The sequence below is a fragment of the Triturus cristatus genome, chromosome 5_1 (genome assembly GCF_964204655.1).
Source record: "Triturus cristatus chromosome 5_1, aTriCri1.1, whole genome shotgun sequence".
Lineage (NCBI taxonomy): Eukaryota > Metazoa > Chordata > Amphibia > Caudata > Salamandridae > Triturus > Triturus cristatus.
In genome coordinates this window covers 48,418,874-48,443,763 of record NC_140587.1, presented here as the reverse complement: position 1 = coordinate 48,443,763, position 24,890 = coordinate 48,418,874, and the positions used below count along the sequence as shown (strand labels likewise).

Sequence of the window (24,890 nt, the reverse complement as noted above, 5' to 3'; positions counted from 1 at the left end):
TGTTACTACAACTGTCCACAAGGTGGTGGTGTTCCCACATTGTATATGGAAGCTACTTAATACAGGCAACATAGAAGTTAATAGGCATAGTGTTGCTTCCTGGCCAGTATTGTATTGACATGGCTGGTGTTTGTATGTCACAACCGTTTAAAAAAACAAGCATTGGCATAGCCAATAGGTCTTGCTTTTGGGACCATATATGTATTTAGTTATGCAACTGTTGCATGGCTAAACACTTATAAGGTCCCAAAGGCGAGACCTATTGGCTATGCCAATGCTTTTTAATTTTAGTTTTCTTTTTGTTTTGGAGGGCCAAGCATGACATTTTAGCCAGCCTTTGCTTTTGATAAATAAAAGTGCTTTTGTACTACTTCATTTTCATTTTTTTTATTTACCAACCATTTTGTAAATAAAAAAATAATGGTGCCCATGTCATGTGCACGCATCAAAATGCATGTGTACACTTACAAAATGATTCAGCTGGGTCTATTAAATGACGTGGTAGCATCCTCTAGTCTTTTTTTCTTCCCTTTTGTTCATGTTGTACAGTGTGTTAGAGTTTCCTGAAGGACTAATAGAAACCAGGCTACAATACATCCTTTCCCGACATCACCACCAGTCACAATACAAATGATTTCTGCAAATCACAATTATACATAAATATATAATAAAACAAAACATTCTATATTCAGAGATTAAATCATACACTAATAAAAGTAATTCAGAGAAGCACAGAACAGTGTTTCACAAGCATGTTTCAAACCACATGTTACCTCTGTCTAGATATCAGCACTCCGCCCAGAGTGGAACCCGCAATGGAGAAACACATGGCCACCATCCCACTCCAGAATCCGAGCTCTTGGGATGAGAAGCCGCCATCGAGCAAGAAGAGCGGAAACATGGTCATAGCACCCTGTTCACCTGAAAGGACAAGGGCCAATTGATGAGGTTATGGAAGAGCATATCCAAGAACCTACAGTTCTTTTCAGATATTTTCTGAGAACTCAAGCAATACCTACCAGAGACCGCTATAATCCCTTCAGAGGATACAGTTCAGCCATTATCATCCTCGAAAGAAAAAGAAAAAATTCTGGGCTTATCCTTTGGCTAATAGGGTCTGGCGTTAACCATGACCTTTTGCGTTTATTAAAATTCTGTCTCTCTCTGTCTTTCGGCTAGCTTCACTGTGAGTGACAGCATTCTGTTCTTTCACAAGGAGCATAAATCGACACACAGTTGTTTTGTTCAGTGCCAGGAACTACTGTGGCAAGTGTGCTTTTTGAGACCAAAACAATTTTTGCTTTTGCCAATGTTTGTTATAATGATGAGGGCCCAGCAGCTCCCACATCAATAAGGTTTTACAAAAAACATGCCAAAACAAGTCCCTCATTGTCAAAACCAAAAGGCTGACCACCAATTTCCTGACCTATTGGCTTTACCAATGCTAGTTTATTTTTATGTTTCCAATAATCTTATTAAAACTGGTTACACTAATTTTGCATTATGAATATTTTTGGGAAACAAACGCTAGCAACACATTTTACTAAATGAGGCTGCAAAAAAACTACCTAAAATGTTACAGTAGTTTAGCAAAATGTGTTTTGCATTTCTTTTGTGAACATTTTATTTTGAAACGAAAGAATCATCAATCTTGCTTTCAAGCTTCTGGATGTATTTGCATCTCATCAGAGAACATTCTGGGAGCAGTATGCAGAGCTTCATATTGCTAAACATTAAAAATGTGTGTACACAACTTTATACTGTAATCACTGTCAGTAGTACAGTATGAGCTTACAACATGTACTTAGATCGCTCACCCTAATAATAAAAGGTTTTGCATTAATGAACCATAAATACACGTTTGAACGGCGTTAACACATGGGCACAAATATTACCTTACCTGCAGGCAATGCCTTTCCCTGATCCATAATTTGGTACTGTAAACTGGCATCCAAAGGGTTTATGATGAAGGGGGGGGGGTTGGGCCTACTTGTCCCAAAGACAAAATACACATGAAAACTTCATGCCCTTGACCCCAAACAATATGTCCCAGGAGTCGGGCGATAGGAATTCCACATCCCTGTGGAAAGGCATAGAAAACGATACCCAAGAATAAATTCTAATCATTTTCTTTGTGGCAAGTTGCTAATTCAGCCAAATATAGTCTTTTCGCAAAACTCCCAAGACATAATAACTAAAGTAAATAAAAAGGAAATAAGTAAACTACTGTTGACCTCCTCAGAATGTCCAAAAAAAGTGTGCATTATTTATGAATGAACTATCTTTTTACTACAAACAAAAATGGGAATGTTAACAGAAAAATGGAGCAAGAAAGCCACGAGGTACCGATTAGCTATACGTATAATGGCAGATAGAGAATGCTAAGAATACTTGCCACTAATCCTCATTATGCAGAGCCCTACTCTTTCTTAACCCAGTCCTTACAACTTTGTGAGTTCTAGCCTTCATGACAGAGCCCATAGGAAAGTCATAGCCTCGTAACAGCTTCCTGCAAGTATACAACTACCCTAAAGGATTAGGAACTCCTTTTAATTATAGCAGGTAGTTAGAAATCAATACGACCACTCCTTCAAAAACAGCTGGCATGAGGAAGAGAAGGACTCAGTGTAAAGACGGTAAAACAACAGGCATTGGCAAAGACAATAGGTCAACAGGAATGAGAACTATTGACTGTGTTAATGTTTTTAGCCATGTTGAACAGCACTGATGGTGCAATGCATCAGGGCGGAAAAAAAATAAGACTGTTTGGTCAATTTGTAGGCATGCTCATGTGTTCAACACACATGCATACACTTACAAAGAGCACTGTTTTGTCTTTTTATTTACAGATCCAAGATGCATTGGTAAATTCTTTAAAAACGGTAGCGCAAAAGTTCTGTCTCGAAGCACTTTTTTACAAAATAAATAAATAATGGATGAGCTGGTTGACAGGTGGGTGTGGTGAAGCAACACAGCGGGTGGGGAGACAAGCGGGAAAGAAAATTGGTGAAGGAGAACAACATGGTCTGTGGGGCCAGAAGCACACAGTGAAAGAGAGCTATGTGCAGCGTGGGGGGCAGAAGCACATGGTAAAATAAAGCAATGTGGGGTGCGGGGGCAGAAGCACAAGGGTGAGAGAGCAACACAATTGTGGGTGGTGGGAGACAAGCACATGGACAGAGAGAGCTAGGAGGGATAAAAGCACAGGAGGGGGACAGCTGGAAATCACATTCACTATCATGGAGTGGTTGACCAAAACAGAAAAACGAATTCTCTAAAAGCGAGCAGAGGAAGCACAGAAGCTAGCCAATCAAATACATGACTAAAGAGACCATGCTTCAAGGCAGGGACAAACACACAGCTGACAAAAAAATGTTAATAATCAGCAAGTAAGTGAGAGTGCCAGGAAAGAAACTAATGGTAAGCAATGGGTAGGTTCCAAGCCCCTGTATGCTCTTGGCAAGCCTACAATGTGTCTTTTGCAAGCCGATAACATGTGCTGTCTAGAAGGCCCAATCTAAAAATAACCTTTTCAGGTGGGAAACAAACAACCCAGAAAGAGCGGATATAGACAGATTTAAGTCTAGAAGTGCACAAATTAAGACGATTAGGTTAGTTAAAAGTAGAAACTAAAACGTTTATCTGGACAAGTTAGTATTCATGTTGACCAGCATAAAACAGTCACTCACTGTTTTAATAAAACATGTACAGCTTTGTACGTGATGTGGCTATCCCCTTAATGTTTTTACAGATGACGATCGTGTACTATTTTAATTTCCTCCGGGATAAATCTACTGAAGCTCTCGTGGCTGAAATCACACAATGGGTTCAGTTTATTTTTTTACTGACAGATTAGCATTTATATGTTTCCCGACATTTTTCAATTTTGTCTCCATCTGCCAGTGTACCATAGGTCCCGAATAAATACATCTTATGTGTATTCCTAATAAACACATTGTGTGTGTGTGTGTCTATATATACTTTATATATTGCATTATACCATACATGTATATCTATTTTGATTAACGAAAATAAAAAATTAAGAAATACATTTCAACCAAGAGAGCGCTTGCTACAGCGCTGTTAATATAACAATTGTTAAATAAAGCTTCCCATCCAAAGAAATAAAAGAGAGCACTTTTAACACAGTATGCCTTTACTGGCCCAACAAAATCCAGCAGAATCATTATTTTTAACTTGTAGTCTAGTGACTATGACTACATAATGTGGTCTAGGCTACACATCTTTGCCAGAAAAATACCATCCTAAAGCAATAGCAAAAGGGAAACAGCCTTTACCACCCTGTCTTTACCATGCATGCCTTTTCTGCGCTGATGCTTTTACCATACAAGGTAAGCATGTGTGTGTATATATATATATATATATATATATATATATATATATATATATATATATATATATATATATATATATATATATATATATATATATATATATATATATATATATATATATATATATATATATATATATATATATATATATATATATATATATATATATCCACAGTAACACCTCCGAAAAAGGAGCCCCCGACCGCAATAGCAAAAGGGAAACAGCCTTTACCACCCTGTCTTTACCATGCATGCCTTTTCTGCGCTGATGCTTTTACCATACAAGGTAAGCATGTGTATATATATATATATATATATATATATATATATATATATATATATATATATATATATATATATATATATATATATATATATATATATATATATATATATATATATATATATATATATATATATATATATATATATATATATATATATATATATATATATATATATATATATATATATATCCACAGTAACACCTCCGAAAAAGGAGCCCCCGACCCTTCAGGGCGGCCTCTCAAAGGCGGGCACGGAGAAGCCCGTCACTTCAACAACATGAGAACACAACAGAGGCCCATTTCTGAGGACAAAGCGCTTTATTCCAGGCAAATGCAGCACAAATTCTTCCAAACGTCCAACTAGTTTCGGCATTTGCCTTGATCACGGACTGGGAAGCGGGAAACCAAGTGCGTACGTGCCTGCATTTTATAGGTGTATTTAAGGTCACATGACTGTAAAGCATACAACTTCCAGAATGCCACGGGGATACAGGTAAGTGCTGACATTAGAAGAATAGTTCTCATAATTCTGGCAATCGTTAATCCTTTGCTCATGGCAGCCATCCCGTGCATTACACATTAAATAAAACCAAGTGGAATACAGTCACGGCAGTTTGTATGCCAGAAGTATATATATATATATATATGTGATCAAGGCTCAGGGAGAGCCGAAACGTTATGACGACATCGAGCAGTTGAGCAAATAAACTCTTTGCACTACAGAAGGTGGTCCGTGTTCGTGTTGTTGCGCGGGGGCTATGAGGAGGCTGCCCTGCCAGGGATGCAACTGAACTGATATATATATATATATATATATATACATCCAAACGAAAGTTGTCTTTACCACATCACAGAGACAATGCCTTAGCCCATATCTGCTTCAAACGTGAGTTTATTATCACGGAAAAGAAATCGAAGCGTCCGTGAACAAGAAGTGGACACTTCGAAATGCGCAGGGTGATTTCTTTTCCGTAATAATAAACTCATGTTTGAAGCAGATATGGGCTAAGGCATTGTCTCTGTGATGTGGTAAAGGCAACTTTCGTTTGGATATATTAAGGGTTGGCGACCCTACCGCGGCCCGCCAATGTAAGCGGCACGGATCCTTCGCCATTCTCGTGTTGGATATATATACATATACATATATATATTCACTGAAAAAAACATAGGTTTCAGGGGAGTTATAGTTAGCTGGACTTTTCACTCGTACAAAACCATTGAAATTCCCCCGTTATAGTTAGTTCAGCTAACTATAACTCATGCGCCCGCAATGCACTGCTGATGACGTCACATATTACATCACTCATGACATGTTCATTGACATCACTGATGACATCTCAAATGACATCACTGATGACATCATCCAGTGAATGTTTGTTTTTCTGAAAATTAAATATGTTTTATATATGTATGTCACAAGGTCGATGGAAGAATAAATGGGTATATAAGTGTCTAAATGGATTATTTGTTTTTGAAAAATTGATTGTATAACTGACTGATTAAGTGTATCTTAGTGAATACATGGCTTAGTGAGTAATGTTTAAATATGTAAATATCTGTATCAGTCTAAGTGGCTGCATGGGTTGGTGAGTAGCTACATGAGTGTCTATATAGGTTATTAGTTGGTTTTTTGAGTATCAGTATGAGTGTCTGTATGGTTCGGTGGGGGGTATTACGTAGTGCATAGGTGCATGAATGAGTGACTCACTGTTTGTATGTTTTGAAGACAGCATGTGTGCAGGACTGTATGGGTGGATGAGTGTGTGCAAGGGTGTGTTAGTGAGTGAATTACTGTCCCAATAGTGTCTTTATGAGTAACTACATGTGTTTTAAACTAGTATATGTGACTATTGGTGTATATAAGTGAGTATATGTGAGAGTGGGTGATTGAAAGAGTTCCTGTATGAATAAGTATGTGTTTCTATAAGTGATTGTTTAAAAGACTAAGTATGTGTAAGTTTCTGTAGAAGTAAGTGTGGTGGTGTGTGTATAACTGTATATGCAAGTAAATGGATGTTTGATTCTTTATTAGCATGAGTGACTATGTGTGTGAGTAACTCTATGGATGAGTGGCGTTGTGTAACAGGATGTATAGGGGTATGAGTACATATGATGAGTGAGTACATGTATGAGTGACTGTATAGGACTGTTGGTGAATGAGTGGATGTGTATGTGGATCTTAGAATTACTGAATAGGTTGTTGTAACTGGTATTGGTATGTCCATTGTTTTGAAAATTTTAGTTTCTATTTTTGAATGTGTGTATCAAAGGTTATATTAGGGGGAGAGGAGGTCTGCAACTCTATCACAAGGATGATGTCATCAGTGATGTCATTTGAGATGTCATCAGTGATGTCATGAGTGATGTCACTGACCATGTCATGAGTGATGTAATATGTGACGTCATCAGCAGTGCATCGCGGGCGCGCGAGTTATAGTTAGCTGAACTAACGAGTGAAAAGTCCAGCTAACTATAACGCCCCTGAAACCTATGGTTTTTTCAGCGAATTTCTAAGCTTTTTTAAATGCTAATTCCTAACTATAACGTGCCTGAAACCTATGGTTTGTTCAGTGAATTTCAAAGGTTTTTTAAATGCTAATTTCTAACTATGCCTACAGAGATAGGACATGTGAAGAAAGAAGAAAAAACGCACAGAAAGAAAAAAAAAGAAATGCAGAAAGAAGCAACAGAAGTCCTCAAAGACGAAGAAAAGTGCACGAAGAAGGATAACGTGCAGAAAGAACAAACAGAAGAGCAGAAAGAAGCCTTGTTGCAAAATCATCCTATACCCTCAACTTTTTCAGACGGATACTGGTGGTAACTGAGTCTGACTAACCAGTCCTAGAGCCAGTGCTATGTTAAAAGACACTCAGAATACAGTGAAAACACCTACATACACTAGGGAACACTAAGCGTTGGGGTCCCCCTGTGATTAGCATGACCTCCTCTGTAAGACCCTAGTATATAATAGAGCAGGGGATTAAAACTACCTCTAAAAAACGCACCACAGGGCGTGTTTGCACACGTTAACTCAGGCCCCGTCCCCTCCCTTCACCACTGTGTAAACACGCCCTGTGGTCGTTTTTAGTTGGGAGATTAAGTTTGTTTGAATCCTGAGGGTCCCTAGGGTCCAACTAGCCCACTAGGTACCTCCAGTAAGCGCCACAGAGCTGCGTTGCATAGAGGTGTAAAAAGGGGCGTGGCCTCAGAACACCTGTCTGCAACGCAGCTCCCTGGCGCATACTGGAGATACCTGTTGGGCTAGTTGGCCCTCAGGGACCCTCAGAATTGAAGGGGAATTAATTCCCCAACTTACAACTGGCCAGGGGGCGCATTTGCAGAGCGTTGCAAAGAGGGGGCATGGCCTCCGGCACGATGCCGGTCTTTTATTTATTTTATTTTTTTAAGAAGGAGGGCTGTGTGGCAGCCCTTTTTTTTTTAATTTATTGGCCCTGTGGACCCCATCCCCCAGGGCCTGCCCCCTAATATTTGTGGTTGACAAAAATTAATTTGGCCCTCCCAAGGCCTTAATCGGCCCCGGGGACCCCAACCCCCGGGGCATGGTCTTTTTTTTTGGTTTTTTGTTTTGGGGGGGGGGCTGCATTGCCCCCCTCCTCAGGCCACTTATGGCCCTGGGGACCCCATCCCCCGGGGCCGGCCTTTGTTTTTTATTATTTTAAAAAGATATATATTTATAGAAACACCTAGAACATGCTGAACAAACCGTATGTACCTATCACCATGACGATTTGCGTGATATTCAATAAAAGGCGACTATGCATACAATGAATCCACGTGGAATGTATTTACACCGCTAGTGAAGCTCTGACATGTCTGGCGCCCTACCGTGCCTAATCCCTGCGCCCCTGCCGGTGGGTACTCTCCAAGTAGACACCCTTGTCGTTTATTTATACAAACATGGGTAGCTATTGACGGGCACATTTAATACACACGCACACCAAGCCATTCAAAGGGGATTCGACAAAAATTCGACCAAACTGTGCAAGAAACCCCACTCACGGTTAATAAAACACACATCCACCGCCGGATGTGTAATACTTTTTATTTTACTCTCTGGAAAGGAGACGAACCTCACTTGAGAGTCACAGCGTGCTCCTGGCTGAGCCCAATGCTGTGTTACACCCACCAGTGCCCGCCGAGTGCCACACACCTCTGTGTTGTATTCCACCAGCTAGTGCGTATGCTATGACACTCTCTAGCCCATGTGCACTGTAACACCACCCCGTGAATATGTCATGCCACACTTGCCTTCGCACAGGTTATATTGCCCCATCTAACGTGCCTTCCTCGATGCCTATGTTATAACGCACAGCGCTATGCCATACATATTACAATCTGGGCTCCATATCTTTGTCACAGTGCATATGCAACGTTACACTCCCCAGCACATATTTTATATTACAACTTTAGAGACTAGTTAGGTTACACAACACTGCCCTGTGCATATTACACTCCAAGGCGCATATCGCATAGCACGCGCTAGTGCCTGTGCTATCTCGCGCTCTCCAATTAATCTGTCATTGCGCACAATGTATTCCGTATTATATTTCACGCCCGGTTCATTTTAGATCACACGTTTTGGTGCATAGTTTATACCATAAACTATATCTAGTTTTCATTTTCAATCGTGCTCTCAGGACTATGTTCTATATAACACTGCGTCCACCTACCCTTTTCACAGGCATTACATTTTGCGATGGGGGGTGGAGGGTCAGGGGGTGTTTCTGCCAAGTGAGCCCGGAGTCACAGTCACAAACGTCCTCTTCTTCCTGAATAAAAGTGAGATTATGCTGCATACTTGTTCATATTTTAAGTAGTTCGCACAGACACACATTTTAAAAACAATAAAGTTCCTAATACCCACCTTCTCTGAGCAGTTAGCTTGCTGCCCCATCCACCTCCTCCCTATCCTCTGTTGTCTGAATCCATGGACTAGCCTCCTCCCTCCTTCCATGCATGGTCTGATGTGCTGCCACTGCCCTTCATTTAGAATGATGTACCAGTCCACTCCTCCTTTTTTTTTTTTGCAAAAACAATTTTTATTGCATAATTCAAGTACAATAGCCATCCGCAATGACCAGCATATCATTGGTCTTCTCCTAGTAATATACTCCATTGCATAGTACAGTGCAGACCACTTCCAACTATCAACGCATTACCCCCCAACACTCCCCAAATACTCCCTCCCCCCACCCGCATGTTAGTGTGCCATAGTCGCATGTACCGTGATAAGTCTTTCTCGTGATTGGCCGCGGGAGCGGCCGCGAGCCACTCTCCACCCCCATGATCAGGCGCCAAGCAGCAAGGAGAAGAGAAGCCCTCCCGCCCCCACGTGTGACCCGTCAGCTGCCTCTCCACCGCTACTCTGCTGCATGCTGCTCCTGTGCTTCAATACCCTCCTCTGCTTCTGCGCCCCACCCCCGGAGGTCTGCCACTAGCGCTTCCCATGCATGTGCCATGGCTAATGCCTTTTCATCATTTCCCCGCAGCGCTAGCTGCAGCCTGAGTGTACTCTCGCCACCCGCCCATTTTGTGAAGGTAGTTCTCCACCTCTCAAAGCTGGGACCAGTTCTCGATTTCCAGTGCAGGGTAATTTCTCTTTTAGCCACCACCAGCCCTAGGTCGCAAAACTTGCTCGTGACTTTTGTGCGCGGTGTGTGGGGAAACCACAGCAGCAGGCAAACTCCCATTTCCACCCCCAATTCCCGCCCCGTTACTTGGGTCAAGCAATCAATGACCTCCCCCCAGTAACCGCTGAGGACGCCACAGGACCAAAACATGTGCTTAAAGTCAGCCCCCTCCTCCCCACAGCGAGGGCACTGCGGAGCGGGACCCCCAAAATATTTAAATAATTTAGCTGGCGTCAAATAAGCCCTATGCAAGATAAAGTACTGCACCAATTGAAACCTGGCATTACGTGTGCTCTTCCAGGCCCGTCTCTGTAACCTGGGCCACGTCAGGTCCGGGATGGGCTTCCCGATGTCCAATTCCCATTTATCCTTCAGCGCACTCAAAGGGGCTAGGTGTTCCATCGCCATTCTCTGATAGAGGCATGTAATGGCCTTGACCGTGCCCGCCGCCATGACCACATACTGACAGCCGGCAGCCGTCTGCGGTTCAGAGAGTCCCGTGTTCCAGTGCTTTTGTAGGGCTGCCACCAGGGCCGCGTGGAGTAGATAGTCTCCCCTCGGGATCCCGAAGGAATCCTGCAGTCCCTGGAATGGCTGGAGCGCCCCATTGAGGTACAGGTCCCCCACCATCTGTATCCCTAGGTCCTCCCACTGAGCCAGCCCCGACCATTCCCCGCCGTGGGGGAGGGCCGTGCACATACCCAATGGGATCTCCGGGGCGTAGGGGTGAACAGTGCCGACCCTCCGCAAGCTGCGGTTCCAACACAACCGGAGCGTTCGCTCCTCAAGCGTCAGTTGCGACAGCTCTAGTCGCTGCTGGAAGACAATAAAAGAAAGGACATGCCGCGGGATCACCCTGTCCTGCGGGTGTTCGGGACCTCTAAACTCCCTTGCCACCGCCTGCGTTAGCCATTGCAGCTGGGCCGCCAAATAATACCACTCGAAGTCGGGCACAGCAAACCCTCCCTCTGCTCTGGGCCGTCGTAGTGTGGCCAGCGCCACCCGCCGTCTGCCAGATCCCCAGATAAAGCCCGTGATCATGGCTGTGAGCCTGCGGAAGAACGACACCGGCACCCAAATAGGGAGCGTACGGAAAAAATACAACAGTCGCGGGAGCGCCACCATCTTTAGTAGCGCTACCCTCCCAGCTACCGAGAGAGGCAGGGGTACCAGTCCACTCCTCCTGCCCTCCATTGCCCAATTCTATGGCCCATCATTGACCTCCTGCTTAGCCTCTGTGCTTAGCTTGCAGCCCCTATTCTCCTTCCCCCTGCCCTCCGATGTCTTTGTTCATGCCCCTGCTCCATCCTTTTTGCCCACCATGTTCCATGGACCTACTACTCCTATCTACTCTGAGTGTTCTGTTGAGCTGCCACTCCCCTCCCACCTGCCTAGCATTATCAGATGACTGTAACCTGTCCCTGCCACCTCCACCCTGCCTGTCCACATGCCATGCCCCTATCCCCTTCCTCCTGTCCTCCATGGTCCATTTTACTGCCACACCCTTCTGCCCTCCCTGGTCTGTTGTGCTGCAACTGCTCCTCCTGCCTGCCCCGCGCGGTCTGTTGTGAGGCCCCTTCCCCTGAACTCTCTTGTCTGTGTCCAGGTCCTGACCCTCCCTTCTATCCTCCATGGTCCTTTGTGCATGCCCCTGCACCCTCCTTCTTGCCCATCATAGCCATTGGGCTGCCACTAACCCTCCCGCTTGCCATGCATGGTCTTCTGTGCTGCCATAGCGCCTCCCACCTTCCCTGTGTGGTCTGTGTGTATGCCATCATAGACTCACTGTTGCTCTCCATGGTGTGTCTTGTTTCTAGTGCCCATCCTGCCTGACCTCCATGGTCATCTTGCTGCTCCTGCCCTGTCCCCTTGCCCCCAGCCCTCTGTTTCCATGTGCAGACCCCTATTCCCTCCCTCCTGGCTTGTCTGTTCCATTGTAATGCCCCTGATCCGTCCCTCCTGCCCTTTATGGTCTGTTATGCTGCAGCTTTCTCTCCTGTCTGTCCATTATGGTCAGCTAGCTACCATTGCCTCTTTCCCCGCTGTTCTCTGTTGTCCATATGCATGGTCCTGTCCCCTCCCTATTGCTTTCTATGGATTGTTGTGCTGCACTCCCGTCCCGCATGCCCTGTGTGGTGTATTGTGCTGCTGCAAACCCTGATGCCTGTCCGGTAGGGTCAGTTTGGTGCACCTCTCCATGTCCCTCCTGTTATCCGAGTCCATGTCCCTACCCCAATTCCTCCTGCCTACCATGATCCAATGTACCATACTTGCGAACATTTTGAACTTGGTAAGAGGGAGATTTTGAAAAAAAAACTGGGGTATTGATTTTCCCCTTTGAGTTACATTGAAAAAGAGGAGATTGTAGACAGGAGACAGATCAAATAAAGCCCATTTGAGCTTAAAAACATTGGACGTTTCCTGGCTGAAACGGGTCTGTTGGCATGTATGGTTGTACTACCACTGCCTCTTCCTTCTGCCCACAATGGTCTATTATATTGCCACAGCCTCTCTTGCCATTCCTGTATTGTTGGTTTGTTGCCCCTGCCCCCCTTTCCACTGCCCTCCATAGTCTGTTGTGCTGCCACTGCCCTTCCTGCCTGCCCAGTGTGGTCAAATTGTTGCCTCTGCACTCTCCTACCTGCCTTCAATTTTCAGAGTCCGTGCCCCTGGCCTCTGCCTCTCAACAGTATTCCAATGAACAACTATATTGCTAACATTCTATATTTATTACGAAAGTGTGGAACGCCTGACGTCATCTTGATGTAATCAAAACTGTAATACCTAGAGCATTTCCTTTAGAAATTACATATATGAGAGGGTCTTATTTGCATCAAAATTATGGTTAGTGCTCTAAAAAACTAAAATGAGGACATATTTTCTGAGTTTTCAAATAGCGACAAAGAACTTTTAAATTATTTGTAATCTTTATGTTTTTGTATCCAGTTGACCACTTGATTAAATATTGCACCTAGGGGAGAGGTTGTGGTGTTACTTCCAGAGCTGCAGACTTTGCAACTGGGGAACCAGGTTGGAGTTTCTGCTTCAGCTCAACATTCTGTGATTCTGGTCAAATCACTTAATCTCCCCATGTCTACAACCAAAATGAATTTGATCTTGTGTGATGTAACCAATGCTCATGTAAAGCACTCCAATACCTGACAAGTCTGCACTATATAAACCTGCAAATACACAAACAATAAGTGTTTTGCACACTTCTGTCATTGGGCTACATGTGGGCTACATCTGGGTGATATGTGTGCTGCATTTGGGCTCTTTTGTCTCTGGTGGCCATCTTGGGAGATTTATTCGTTATGAAGTTTCCTAATTTCCTCATTTACTGCAGTCTCCTCAGTAGGAAATACTTTCATTTTTTTACTTTGGTTCCATCAAGAAGGCATTCAGATGTGTCACACATTTGCCATAAATTCTGAATGATAGCACTGTAGTTGCTCATTAGATCACTGTATTAAAGCTACTGCTCACCAGGGAAGTCTGCTGCTGGTATTCAAAGTGCATGTTTCAGTCTGCATGTCAGAATTTTTTCATGAAATAGAAGAGGATTTGAGAAGTCAAAATGTGCCCTAATTTTTCTTTCTGCAGCACTAATCATAATTTCTATGGCAAAATGAACCCCCTCATTTTGTTCCTTTGTAAATTAAATGTTTTAAGTGTTACCACTTTATTCCAATCAAGATGGCTTCAGGTGTTTCATACTTTTGTCATAAGTAAGACTGTTAGCGCTCTATTTGTTCATTAGAACACTCTGGGACATTCTGTCATTGGGCTACATCTGGGTGATATTTGTGCTACATTTGGGCTCTTTTGTCTCTGTTGGCCATTTTGGGAGACTTATTTGTTATGAAGTTTCCTAATTTCCTCATTTACTACAGTCTCCTCAGTAGAAAATACTTTCAGTTTTTTACTTTGATTCCATCAAGAAGGCATTCAGATGTGTCACATAGTTGCCATAAATTCAGAATGTTAGCACTCTAGTTGCTTATTAGATCCCTGTAGTAAAACTACTGCTCACCAGGGAAGTCTGCTGTTGGTATTGAAAGTGCATGTTTCAGTCTGTATGTCAGAATTGTTTAATGAAATAGAAGAGGATTTCAGAAGTCACTCAAAATGTGCCCTGATTTTTCTTTCTGCAGCACTAATCATACTTTCTATGGCAAAATGAACCCCCTCATTTTGTTCCTTTTTAAATTAAATGTTTTAAGAGTTACCACTTTATTCCAATCAAGATGGATTCAGGTGTGCAATACGTTTGTCATAAGTAGGACTGTTAGCGCTCTAGTTTTTCTTTAGAACACTCTGGGAAGCTGCAGTAGAACACAAAGGAATCAACTGACAGTCTCTGCCCTTGTTGGATGTACATGTTTTAATGAGAATGTCAGACTTTCATTCTCACATGACTGAGAAAGATAATGTGAATTTACTGAAAATATGCTCTCAGTTTAGCTTATAGATCACCTTCCAAACCTCTGTGGGAAAAGCATGAGAAAATAGTTTTCTCTCAAACATGATTCATGATATCACAGCAGAAGGCTTTTTCACATGGTAAAATCACCTTAGAACACACCACAATCCCTAAAATGAGTATGGTACCATCAACAAATGATTTATAATGTAACTAAAGTCTGAAAACCTTCTTTTAACTGCAATGCTTTTTAATGAGGTGCTATCATGTATATTGGTCCCAAGATGGCTGCCAACACTTCTTGGATGAAGTACTGACAGCCAATCAGATCTCACGATGAGATGTGTGGCTAGGCTCCGCCCAGATATATCTATCTTTTTAACTCTAATTTTCTCAGGAACTACTGAACGGATTTACACCATTTAAGCAAAAGGCACGAGTCTGAACTGAGGACTACCTCTGTGCCAAATTTGGTGTAATTCCGTTCAGCAGTTCGGGCTGTAGCTGCGTCAACAGGTCCTATGGGAAAATGTATGGGAAAACGTGTTTTGGGACCCCCCTTTTTTCTCGGCCCCCGCTTGATGAATCACCGTGAAATTTTCAGGATAGGCGAGGACCGGAGCTGGCCAAAAGTTTGGAAAATTTCGCTAAGATTCGTCAATCAGCGCCAACGTTATTCCAAATAGAATGTTGAGGATTTCCAATGGACAATAGGTCCTAACTATAACTACCTACTGGCGACTGCCAGTAGGTAATATACATATATATATCCAAAGGTGCCCTGAGCTTCAAGGACGCCACTCCACCAAGGACGATTGAAACATAATCTTTTATTCAAACCAGCGCTGCCAATTCCGACTCTTTCCTTTCCCTGACGCGTTTCGGAGCGGCTGCTCCTTCCTCGTAGGGGGAAACTGGCAAGTACGAGTTACATCCAACCTTCGATTTCCGCTTTTGAATGCTCTCCCAAGTGAGCTGCATGCCGGTAGTTGCAGTGTTAATATTTCCCCACAAGATATTCAAGATAGACTAATAAAGCAAGAGGAGAAAATTAAAAATCGAAAAGCGCACAAATTTTTGCGGGACAAAAGCGACTATGAAGAAGGTCGCATTTTCACATTTGCGCGCAAGTATGAAAATGCAAAAAAAGCAATATTTAATAAGGGACCTCAAAGCGTAAAATCTCCTCAAGCAACAGGGAACATGATGACAGCAAACGCGACACTGGAAAGTGATTCTTTGACCAGTGAGATCTCATCAGATAATGACAGCACAACCAGTGTAGACATGAATGGACAAAAAAGGAAGATCCTAAATTTAGGAGAGGAGATTGATTTTTTAGCATTCGACCGGCGCCAAACCCTGAGGCCGCGGAATCAAAACAGCAAATTAGAACAAGGAACAACGTGCGGAGAAGGGAGAGGCGCAAGAAACGAAAGAGCGCCTTTGAGAAAACCGTATTGGCGCAAAAGATAAATACAAATAAAAACAACAATACCATCGTTAACCTCTCCACTTTTAAACTTTCACAAGCAGAAGAACAACTGCTTAGCTTGGGATTATCATTTTGCCCGGTAAGTGATTTTAATTACTCCCAAACCAGGGTGGATGTTTTCTGTTTCATAAGAAAATTAAAACTCAGAAAGTTTTTTGCTATCAAAGAAGGACTAAAAGAGATGCAGATTACAAATGTGACCAATGGTAACAGCAAAAGTGGGCCCACTATGGAGTTAGAGGCCTCAGATGCAACAATTTTGCGTGATTTGCAACATTTGAGCAATGAAGGTATAGAGTCAGAAGGAGAATTATGCTCCACGCAGGAAGGGCTGCGCATGGAAAATATTACTCAATTGGGAGCTGGAATTAGTCCCTTCAAATCAAAATCGCTGAAAGTTCTGAGCGCGGGCGGGGCCATGACGGAACGGTTCCGTCATAAGCACAGCCCAACCGACGTGCATGACGGAACCGTTCCGTCATCGGCGTCGAAGAGGTTAAGTAGCAAACACGAAATTATTGTGACCAAATCAGACAAAGGAGGCAACATGGTGATTTGGCCCCAAAAAGATTATATTCTAGAAGCAAACAGACATTTGCAAGATATGGAATGTTATGAAAAGTCATTTTTTACGAAATACAATATAGCCAAACAAAATCTGAAAAAAGAACTTATGACTTTGAAAAGAGAAGGGGTTATATCAATGGAAGAGTTTAAATTTACTAACATAGAACATCCAGTCATACCTAAACTCTATTTTATCCCTAAAATCCACAAAAAAAACCCTACCGGTTCCGGGTAGGCCGATTATATCGGCTATTAATAGTGTGGGCGAAACAGTCACACAATATGTGGACTTTTTTCTACAAGATTTTGTGAAGAAATTACCTACCTACATAAAGGACACTGGTGACTTTTTAAGGAAAGTACAAGGTATCACATGGACAGATAATTTATTATTTATTACATTGGACATTGAATCCTTGTACACCAGCATAGAGCACACTATTGGTCTAAAAGCCATTGAGTACTTCTTAGACTCGAGGCCAATAGAATTTTACCAACATAACAAAATGTTCCTTAATTTAATATCATGGTGTTTGCATAATAATTATTTTTTATTTGGAAATGACATTTTTTTACAGAAAAGAGGCGTGGCGATGGGGGCTTGCTTCTCCCCCAGCTACGCATGTCTCCATGTAGGCTGGTGGGAGGAGCAGGTCCTCAAAATTACACACGCTACAGCTTTTAAGAAACATGTTTTGTATTGGTTAAGATATATCGATGACGTTTTTATTGTGTGGCAAGGCAGCGAATCAAGTGCATCTGAGTTTATCAAACAGATCAATAACAATGCTGCTAATCTTAAATTTACTTCTAATATCAGTAAGAGCAGCATAGACTTCTTAGATGTCAAGGTCTACCATAATGAGGAGAAATTATGTACCCTATACAGAAAGGAAACTGCTGGAAATTTAACGTTGCATGCCAGCAGTGCCCATCCAAAACACATGATTGATAACATCCCATATGGTGAATTCCTGCGTCTTAAAAGAATATGTAACAACAATACAGATCTCAACAGATGCACTGAAGAAGCATATCAAAGATTTAGAGAAAGGGGCTATAGTGAGAAGACCCTTAAAACAGCAATTAACAAAACCAAGGAGCGATCCAGGGAGTCCCTACTCACTAACACAGAAGATAAGCCAACTAATGACAACTCAGCCCCAAGATTGATTACTGCGTTCAGTAAACAAGAAAGAAAAGTACGCGCCATTGTCAAGCGTCACTGGCCAATTGTTTTAACGGATGATGTACTATCCACAAGATTACCATTGCAACCCACTGTCACCTATAGAAAGGGCATTTCAATGCGTGCACAAATGGGGAAGGTTTGCCCTGAATTGGCTGCTGCGAAAACTTGGCTACAACCAAAAAATGGATTTACAAAATGTAGTACATGTAGGGCCTGTAAATTTGGGAAGAACACCACACACTACTTTTCTCCTTTCAGCCCTAAAGAGGTAGCCATCAGGGGGAACTTTTCATGCAGAACAGAATTTGCAGTGTATGTCCTGACGTGCACCTGCGGGCTTCGGTATGTGGGCAGTACCAAGCTGCAGGTGCATGTCAGGATATTATAGCATCTACGTGCAATAGTCAATAACGACCCCACATATCCGGTAGCACAGCATTTCAAACAAACTCACAATAACGATCTCAGTTGTCTAAGCTACTTTGTGGCTGCTGCCATTTCAAAACCACGATGGGGGGGAGATCGTGAAAAGGCCCTAAGACAGTTGGAATCAAGAATGATTTTAGAACTTGATACCAAATTTCCCCATGGGTTGAATAACACAGAGGATCTGCACAACTTTTTATAAATTGATGATTCTTTTTTGACTAGGAGACTTTTTCTGAGAATTTTTTTTGAATATATAAACCTTCTTGATAATATTTTATACGTTGATTATTGGGCTTCCCTCTAGGCAGCATTTTGCAAGGTGGGGAGGCAGCAGAGATTGGAAATTCATTTTTTCAGTCTCGGATGCACTCCCTTAAGCATGGCCTTGTCTTAAAAAACGCTTTTAACACATTTTAGTTATGGTTTAAACATTTTTTCAGTATTTGCACTGCCAGTAACTTGCACTTTAGCACGCACTTGACACTTTTGTATGTATTGTTAGCTATCTCCCAATGTTCCTTATTTTTTAGTATTATTTTTTATTGTAGTGTTTTCCCTTTTATATAGGAGAGTTGGAGTAGGTTCGTGTATTTAACTTGAATATTGGTAAAATATGTAAATGTAGGAAGACTTTTTTGCACATGTTAATATGATTCAATTGTGATATTTTAATATATTTATATATGTATTTATTTATTTATTGATATCATATTTATATTCTTCAGTATTTTAGATACATATGAAAATTTCGTATGCAACACTGTATTTATACAGTCAGCAATACATTTGGGACCTATCACCTCTCTATGAACTATGATATCTCTTTGGAGGATCACCAAGTATCTGGAAAACAAGACACAATCAGCACGGAATAAAAAATAAATAATTGTGTGGAAGAGGAAAATAAGAGGAGATAATAATGATAAATTTGAAATGGGAGAGAGAAAAAATGGAAAAAAGACAAAAAGAAACAAACAGACAAACTGGTGTGGACATATATATCCATTCGCATAGACAGTATTTCTTCTATGTTTATTGATTGTGTTTTATCACGTGGTGTAAGCATTACATAAAAAATGGCGTTTCTTACTTGCTGGTTATGTGAACAAGGGCAAGTGGTGCCCGAAACGCGTCATCAGGAAACAGCAATAAACATCGATTTTTGCCTGAAACTTTGGTGGTTCGTGTATCCTTTGTGGCGGAGGAAGCGTTGACTACGCGGTCAGCTGACGAAGGATTATCAGTGATTTATATATATATATATATATATATATATATACACACACACATATACATATATATATTTGCCAACATCTTTGGCGCCTTCGACGAATCTTCGCGATATTTTCAAAACTAATGGGGCGCTCCGGTCACCTCCTGTCTTGAAAGTTTCCGGGTGATTCGTCAAGCGGGGGCCGAGAAAAAAGGGGGGGCCCAAAACGCTTTTTGTCATTGTTAATTTCCAAGAACTTTTGTCGCAGCTACAGCCCGAACTGTTGAACGGCATTACACCAAATTTGGCAGAGAGGTAGCTCTTGGTCCAGAGTGCACTCTTTGCTTTAAATGTCGTATATCCGTTCAGTAGTTCCTGAGAAATTGAAAAATAAAAAATATCGATATCAGGTGACCGCTGTGGATCCGCGAACCCTCCCGATCATGAGCTCGTCTCTGAGTGGCTACCAACACTCCAAACCAGGAAGTGTTGGCAGTCATCTTGTGACTCGGTAGAACCGAGTCACAAGAAAAGAGGTGAAAAAAGAAGAATAGAGGGCAGGGTAGAAACACCCTGACCCCATAGGACTGCTCAGGGATCTCCAAGAGCCCAAAAAAGCATTTTAAAAAACGGCAGGATACGCACTGGGTGCGCGAGTCTGGTTGAAATTTTGTTTAAAACGATGCACGGGCTAGAAGCCCCCGGGTGGGCCAGGTCCCGGGGGCAATACAAAATTATCATGAGGGGTCCCCGTAGCTCCGGGGACCACCACCTCCCTGGGGCTTTGTTATTAATGTGCAGGGGGTCCGCCACCTCCCTGGGGGGTTTCGTTACCCATGTTACCCCGGTGACCGCCACCTCCCCGGGGCATAACAAATTACATGCGGACCCACCCATGCCCTGGGGACTGCCACCTCCCGGGGGCTTCAATATAAATAAAGTGTGGGGGGACTCCTGCCCCCCCCACACTTCCCCGAGGACCACCACCTCCCTGGGGCACACTGAAATTAATGCTCCCCCAATCCCCGAATAATTAGAGAAGTGTGTAGGGGGCTCCTGCCCACCCCGCACACTGGCCTGGGGACCACCACCTGCCCGGGGGTCCGTTGCTGACCCCCGGCCCTGGGGACCACCACCTCCCTGGGGCTTAAAACATGCAGGGAGGGGGCCTGCATGGCTCCCCTCCAGGAGCCCTCCTTAGCCCTGGGGACCGCTACCCCCCACAGCAGGCTCCGGCAATGTTCCGGGGTGCCCACCCCTCCAAAATAAAAATTAAAAAAAACAAGGCTGGCCTGGCCTAGGGAGATGGGGTACCTGGGCCATATTTGGCCTCAGGAGGGGGGCCAAGCAGCCTCCTTCCAAAGTAAAAACATTTTTTTTAAAGGCTGGCCAAGCCCTGGGGATGGAGTCCCCGGGGCCATAATTGTCCTCAGCAAGGGGGCCACGTAGCCCCCTCCAAAGCAAAAATTTCAAAAAACATGGTTGGCCATGCCCCGGGGGATGTGGTCCCAGGGGCCAGAAGTGACCCAGGGTAGGGGTGCCACGCGGCCCCCCCTTCCATAAAAAAACTCTGCTAGTCCTCCCCTCACTTTTAAAGATGAAAAAGATAGAAAGGCCTAGCACCAGGAGATTGGGTTCCCGGGGCCGTGATCTGCCTCGGGAGGGGGGCGCAAGCCCCCCACCCTTTTCAAATAATGAAAAAAATGGCTCAGGCACCGGGGCATAGGGTCCCCGGGGCCCAAAAGATTCTAAGGAACGCGCCCACACAGCCCCCCCTCCCTAAAATAAAAAAAGAAAAAAGAAACCGGCAACTCGCCAGAGGCCCCACCCCCTTCACGTCCCACTCTGCAAACGGGCCTCCTGGCGTGCTCTGCGTTGGGGGATTAAGTCCCCATCGTTACTGAGGGTCCTTGGGGCCAACTAGGCTCCAGTAAGCCACACAGTGGGATTGCTGAGAGGTGGTATGAGGCAACGCCCCTTTATACACCACTCTGCAAACGGGCCTCTTGGCGCACTGTTGGGGTGCACTGTTGGTGGGGCGATGAGGTCGCCTTGTGTGCTGAGGACTTCAGTACTAAAGGTGACTTCATCCCCCAAGCAGCAGTGCGCCAGGAGTTGCATTTGTAGAGTGGTGTAAAAAGGGGGCGTGGCCTTGGACCACCTCTCAGCAATCCAGCTGTGTGGGGCTTACTAGAGATAACAGGAGGGCTAGTTGGCCCCCAGGGACCCTCAGGAGGCAAGAGGACCTAATCCCCCAACTAAGAGCGCTCCAGAAGGCGCGTTTGCCGAGTGGTGGAGAAAGGGGGCGTGGCCTGAGTCCACCTCTCAGTAAACCCACTGTGTGGGGCTTACTGGAGGTAACATGTAGGCTAGTTGGTCCCTAAAGAGCCCCAGCAGCGAAGGGGCTTCAATCCCCATCCAAGGGCAACGCCAGTGAGCGCGTTTGCAGAGTGGTGGGCAAAGGGGGAGTGGCCTGCTATGAAAATGTAGCAATCCTGCTGTGTGGGACTTACTGGAGGTAATAGAAGGGGTAGTTGGCCCCCAAGGATGTCCTTGGGGGCAAACGATCCCTTGTGTTACCTCCGGTAAGTCCCATACAGTGGGATTGCTAAGAAGTCTTCTTAGGCCATGACCCCTTTCTCCACCACTGTGCAAACGCGCCTCCTGGCACACTACTGGTTGGGGGATGAAGTCCACCTTACTCCTGAGGGACTTTGGGGACCAAGAAGCCTTCCTGATACCTCCTGTAAGTCCTATGGAATTGAATTCCTGAGTGTTGGTCAGACGCCAAGCCCCCTTTCTCCACCACTCTGCAAACGCGACTAGTGTTTAAAGAAGCATTCCTATAATAATAAGGCATCAAAGAGTCAAGGAGTAAAAATCTAAAAGAATATACTAATTGTGACTTTGTGCATACGTGCCAAAGCCCATGCCAGATGACACTTAGGCAATCTTCCAATTATATTTGGGGTGAAACAAATTCCTATTGCTTCTATACCATTTTTTTTTTTAATAAAAATGTCTCAAGTTCTGAAAGAATAAAATCTTATTGAGTGAAAAGAAGGTCTCAAGCGGCAGGACGCTGAAGTTAGACTGCACCACGACTCACCACAAGAGGAGATAAGAAGCATAATGTGTACGCATGTGAGTGCTGTATAAATACAAAGCGAGGCTGCGGCCTGAACATTGCTGCCGATGAGCTAACTCACAAAAAAAGTCTGCAACCAGTTAAAAAAAAAAAGTAAAAAATATGTATACATTTATTGCCTGTTATCTACAAAAATATAAACTCATCTTAAGGAATGTATTTGAATAAACACAGTAGAAATACTACAGCTTCCTTCTACAAATACACAGGGAGCTTTGCTTCAAAAAATGAAAAGGTCCTGTACAAGGAGAGGCAAGTATTATCTCTCTATCCCTCGATCCAATCATTGACAGTAAGGAATGCCACCAATCTTGGGACAGGATATAATTCAGGAAATGCTTTCACCTAAACCCACCCACACTCAGCTGGTGCTATAATTGAACAGCAGACCCCCAGCAGTTCCTGCTTGGTTTCCTTTTTTAAGGACAAGGACCAGGAGTGCTGAGTTTGGTGCTGGGAGCCAACGTCCAACATGTATTACAGTTTCTCCCCTTACTGGGCTTGAAGAGAGCTCTCTCGTCAATGTGGGAGCTCCAGGTTCTTGGGATTGGGAGTATTAGTAAAGGATCCCTGAGAGTTTTAAAGATTATTAAGGGATATGTGCCATGCTTGGCACTAACATGCTATATAACTACTGCTGCTTCGGTTATGTTTTGTACAGGAAGTGCTCTAAGCAGGTAGAAAACAGGAATTAAATTAGGATAAATAGGATCCAATTCAGCTCGCGGTCCGAGAGCTGCGTGGTCGTAGATGAAGACATGAAGACACCGGCCGACGAGCAGGCAGCGAGAGAACCAGCAGGGCCGCGCCTGGCATGATCCTGAGCATAGTGGCTGGGTGTGCAACTGCACATCAAGGTCATGACCACACTGCAGCACAGATGTGGAGTTTGGCCCAGCTGTGGCACCTGCACCGATGGGGGCCTGAAAATTCGTCCAAGGCGGACACGGGGAAACAGCGGCCTGGCGGGTCCGCTCGTGGTGGTGGGTGAGAAAAATCCGTGTGGAGTGACGGAGTGCCTGTGCCTGGACCGAAGAGCTCCTGCAGCGACAGAGAAACCACGGAACGGGGCCCCACACCTGCCGAAGCAGCAACCGTTCAATACTACGAAGTAAAGAGTCAGGTGGTGGGGGGGAGGGTTGGCTGTTGGCCGTCAGCGGTAGAACACGTCAGACGCAACACGATCCTATCACCCCACCCCGCCTACAAGGCCGCCCAACCGGCGAACTTTAACAGACTTACCACTGCGGCACCGCGCCGCACCCGTCCGTGCTATGCCTATGGACTGCACATAACTGATCCCACCGCGTGGGGACCATTGCTGCAAACGAGACTCTGCATAACTTGTGTTCCCCTGGGCCGCCTTAGACACTATATCCAATGTGAACACGTACAAAGCAACTGTTGGCCCCAGCAGTGCGCTTAAGGTATTGGCGCTCACCTATGTTGGGAGAGACAACTGATAGCGTGGAGGCAGAGAGACTGAGCCCGGGAGACGGGCTGAAGGGCATAGAAACTGACACTACATGCAGGAGTTCCCCCTGGCTCCTTCGATGGCCACAGCCTTCTGGAGACGCCGGTGCCGGAGACTGGCGGGAGCCGCCTGTGGCAGGGCTGCAGCTTGGCCATGCGATGGACTCAGCCGTGGCCAGGATAAGAACAGGGACGTTGCAAACTACATGCACAGCTACTAGAAATGCCCTAATCACTGAGGCCTACCAACCGGACTTCTAGGATATAGCTGATAATGCAGCTGCTGGAAATCATTCGGGCAGTAACACCACAAACAGCTGATTGGCCGCATGGCTCGCGGCGCTCCCCTGTCTCCTACCCAAACGTGTCAACACACTTTAAATCACAGTAAGATGGGAAGACGGACACAAAACAGACCAAGTTGGTCTCTAAAAACCGGCAGATTGGACAGCATGGGGAACCTCCACAAGATGCACAGGAACAGGCAACGCAGACGGACAATGCTGGAGTACAAGATGATGATATTCATTCTCTTCTCTTAGAGGTCAAATCCAGCCTAAAAACAATAGACTCCAAAATAGAGCATCTTGCCACCCGGCTCGATCAGATGAAACAGGTGGGCTCGCATGAGCCAGATTGCGCACCTAGAATCTAGGG

At 44.2% G+C, this 24,890-nt stretch overlaps 1 protein-coding gene across 9 annotated transcripts in view; it reads right to left on the bottom strand.

The window, feature by feature from the left end:
* SLC33A2 (solute carrier family 33 member 2) overlaps window positions 1-24,890 on the bottom strand; it is a 178,593-nt gene that overhangs the window by 144,717 nt on the left and 8,986 nt on the right. For all 9 annotated transcript variants that reach the window (XR_014961368.1, XM_085604373.1, XM_085604370.1 and 6 more), the window contains exon 3: window positions 774-921. Coding sequence is in view for 8 of the 9 variants with exons in the window: in XM_085604373.1 (XP_085460499.1) it covers window positions 774-921 (148 nt within the window). In the remaining variant the exon portion in view is untranslated. The remainder of the gene's footprint in view (window positions 1-773; window positions 922-24,890) is intronic.